The 2,457-nt window shown below is 58.7% G+C and overlaps 1 protein-coding gene across 1 annotated transcript in view; it reads right to left on the reverse strand.

The window, feature by feature from the left end:
* TBX5 (T-box 5) overlaps nt 1-2,457 on the reverse strand; it is a 44,724-nt gene that overhangs the window by 34,531 nt on the left and 7,736 nt on the right. Inside the window, exons 4-5 of the mRNA XM_006768947.1 lie at nt 1,131-1,250; nt 246-393 (exon numbers count right to left, since the gene is read on the reverse strand). Of these exons, the coding sequence (XP_006769010.1) occupies nt 246-393; nt 1,131-1,250 (268 nt within the window). The remainder of the gene's footprint in view (nt 1-245; nt 394-1,130; nt 1,251-2,457) is intronic.

Genomic DNA, 2,457 nt, shown 5'->3' on the forward strand with positions numbered 1-2,457 from the left:
TGGGGCGCGGGAGGAGAGGGGCTCGAGAACACGGAATGCTGAATTAGAAGGTGAGAGAAACGAGAGAGACAGGAAGAAGAGAAAGGAAGACCAGATCCAGAAAGGGGGAAGGGGGGCAGAGACCAAGGGGTGAAATAAACGAAGCCAAAGCCGGGAAAGATGGGTGGGTTCTAGAAGCCAAGGAAAGGGGGGGTGGGGGAGAGAAGGACCTGAATGTGCTGGGCGGGGCTGCACCCGCTACTTACATGCCCAAACGGGTCCAGGTGGTTGTTGGTGAGCTTGAGTTTCTGGAAGGAGACCAGCTGCCGCATCCAATGCGCCCCGGTGGCTGGTGAGTCTGGGTGCACGTACAGGCGGCCCGGCATGGCGGGCTCCGCTTTGCCAGTCACCGACCTAAACCAAGGACCCAGCTTCAGCGCACGTGGTGCAGGCGGTTCCCGCGCCAGGCCCGGGCTGCTGGGCGTGAGAATGGCCTGACCCTCAGGTCTCCCCGGCCCTGCGCTGCCCTCTAGACAAGCTGCCCTCCCTGGCTCTTTTTCCTCCACCGAATCCTGCTGCCCCCAGCACCGGGGGTGCGCGGGCCTAGCAGCCGCAGCCTCTCGCTGCCCACCAACCATCGCGGGTTCTGGGAGCCTGGGCGGGCGAAAAAGTCTTGAAAAACTTCTTGAGGGCTTTCAAAGGGGGCTTCCTCTTCAGGCCTCTGCACTCCTGGCAGCTGCGGAGAGATCTACCCACGGAATGGGCCTCGCTCTCCACTCTCGCCTGTTTTACTCAAATACCATGGGCCGATTTTGCAATTTCATAAAAAGGCATGTTCAAAGCGGGTAACTCATAAAAAGTAACTGTAAATGGTTTTATGCCCCCAAATACCTCCAGCGCTTGGTAACAATACCCTTTTGAAAAATCGACAACCCGCGGGTGCAGCGGTCCACACAGGCCCGGCACCTCCTCTGAGCCTCAGTTTTCTCATCTCTGAAATGGGGGCTAATCGCTGCTCTTTGGCCCTTGGGAATGAGGTCAAGGAAATGCAATGGGAAGGCAGCAAAAGCCTCTGTGCAAGGTAGGACCTCAGACAAGGCGGCTGGGTCCGTGGGGGGAGCGCCCTCCCCACCTGCCACTCTGGTGCCTACCACTTATTATCTGCAAACTTGTATCTGTGGTCGTCAGCGGGGACGATGTCCATGAGGAGAATGTACTTCGTTTTGGGATTCAGGCCAGTCACCTTCACTTTGTAACTGGGAAACATCCGCCTGAGAGGGGAAGGAGGAAGAATCCCAGAAGAGAGTGAGGGAGGAGAGAGGAGGGGGGGAGGGAGAGAGAATGAATATGAATTAAAGCTAAGAAGAAGAGTTTGTCCACAAATTTCGATGGACGACCCTTTTAGAAAAGTGGCCCCGGCTCCGCTCTGGAGATCCACCCCGGGTTTCCCTTGCAGTTACAGGGAGGAGAGAGGCTAAGAAAGCGGCTGGCTGGCCACTGAGTCCAGGCAGAAAATAAAGAGCAGGCGACAGGGCTCCCGGAGAGCGGGGTTTGAAGATGGCCTGCGTGGGACCCCCATTTCCACGCCCGCTTAAGGCTCTTTACAGAGCCAGGCACCTATTTTTTAAATTGGGGGCAGGAGAAGGCTTCTTCGGTAAAAAGCTGGCCTCCCCCTGCACCCCGCCAGGTGCTTTGGCCCATCTGGGCAGCGCCCCGTGTCACGTGGGCACCTGGTGCCTGTGCCCTAGGGACTGAGCACAGGTGGGTGCCCACACAGGCCCTGTCCTGGCTTCAGTCCTCTGCCCCCAGAGAGAAGCTCGGTTGGGGACCTCTAACAAGCCTCGCAGGAACGCATTCCTAAAGGCCCCACAACCCCTCCCGGGCACCCTTCCTTGGAGAGTCTAAACTCTTGGGCCCTCGGCAAAGAAATTAAAAATCCACCCAGATTTGGTTTCAGAAAGAGGATCGGGTGGTTGTGTCCCAGAACGGTGGGCGCTGCGCCCTCTCCCCAATTCCCGGCCGCCTCGGGGAGAGTGCGCCCTGAAAAGTAAGCATTTTAAAGGCTCTCGGGGTGAGGGCTCAGTCGCCGGATCCCAGGCCGCTCAGGGCTGGCGGGCAGGGGAGCCTTGGAGGGGAAGCCTGGAGGGGAAGCCTGGGTGTTTATCTGGCCGAGTGAGTGCGCTCAGAGGCGGAGGGCGCGAGGCCCGCAGGCCTTTTATAGTGAAATCCTCGGGGCTCCGCCGTGGCTCTCCTGCCCGGGCGGAATGGGAAGAAAACCTCAGTTCTTTGGTATAAACAGAACGCGCCTCCTCGTTCACCCAGGCCGAGCGGGGGAGCAGACATTGTTTAATTTCAAATAATAATAAATGTCACTGTTGTCAGTTTATTGCGGGAGGCTTCGGGCTGGAGAGCCGGGGGCGTCTGGCGGGGGCGGCTCCACCCTCCCCCTTCACACACTGGGCGTCTCGGGCCTACGGG

The sequence above is a fragment of the Myotis davidii genome, unplaced genomic scaffold, assembly GCF_000327345.1.
Source record: "Myotis davidii unplaced genomic scaffold, ASM32734v1 scaffold223, whole genome shotgun sequence".
Lineage (NCBI taxonomy): Eukaryota > Metazoa > Chordata > Mammalia > Chiroptera > Vespertilionidae > Myotis > Myotis davidii.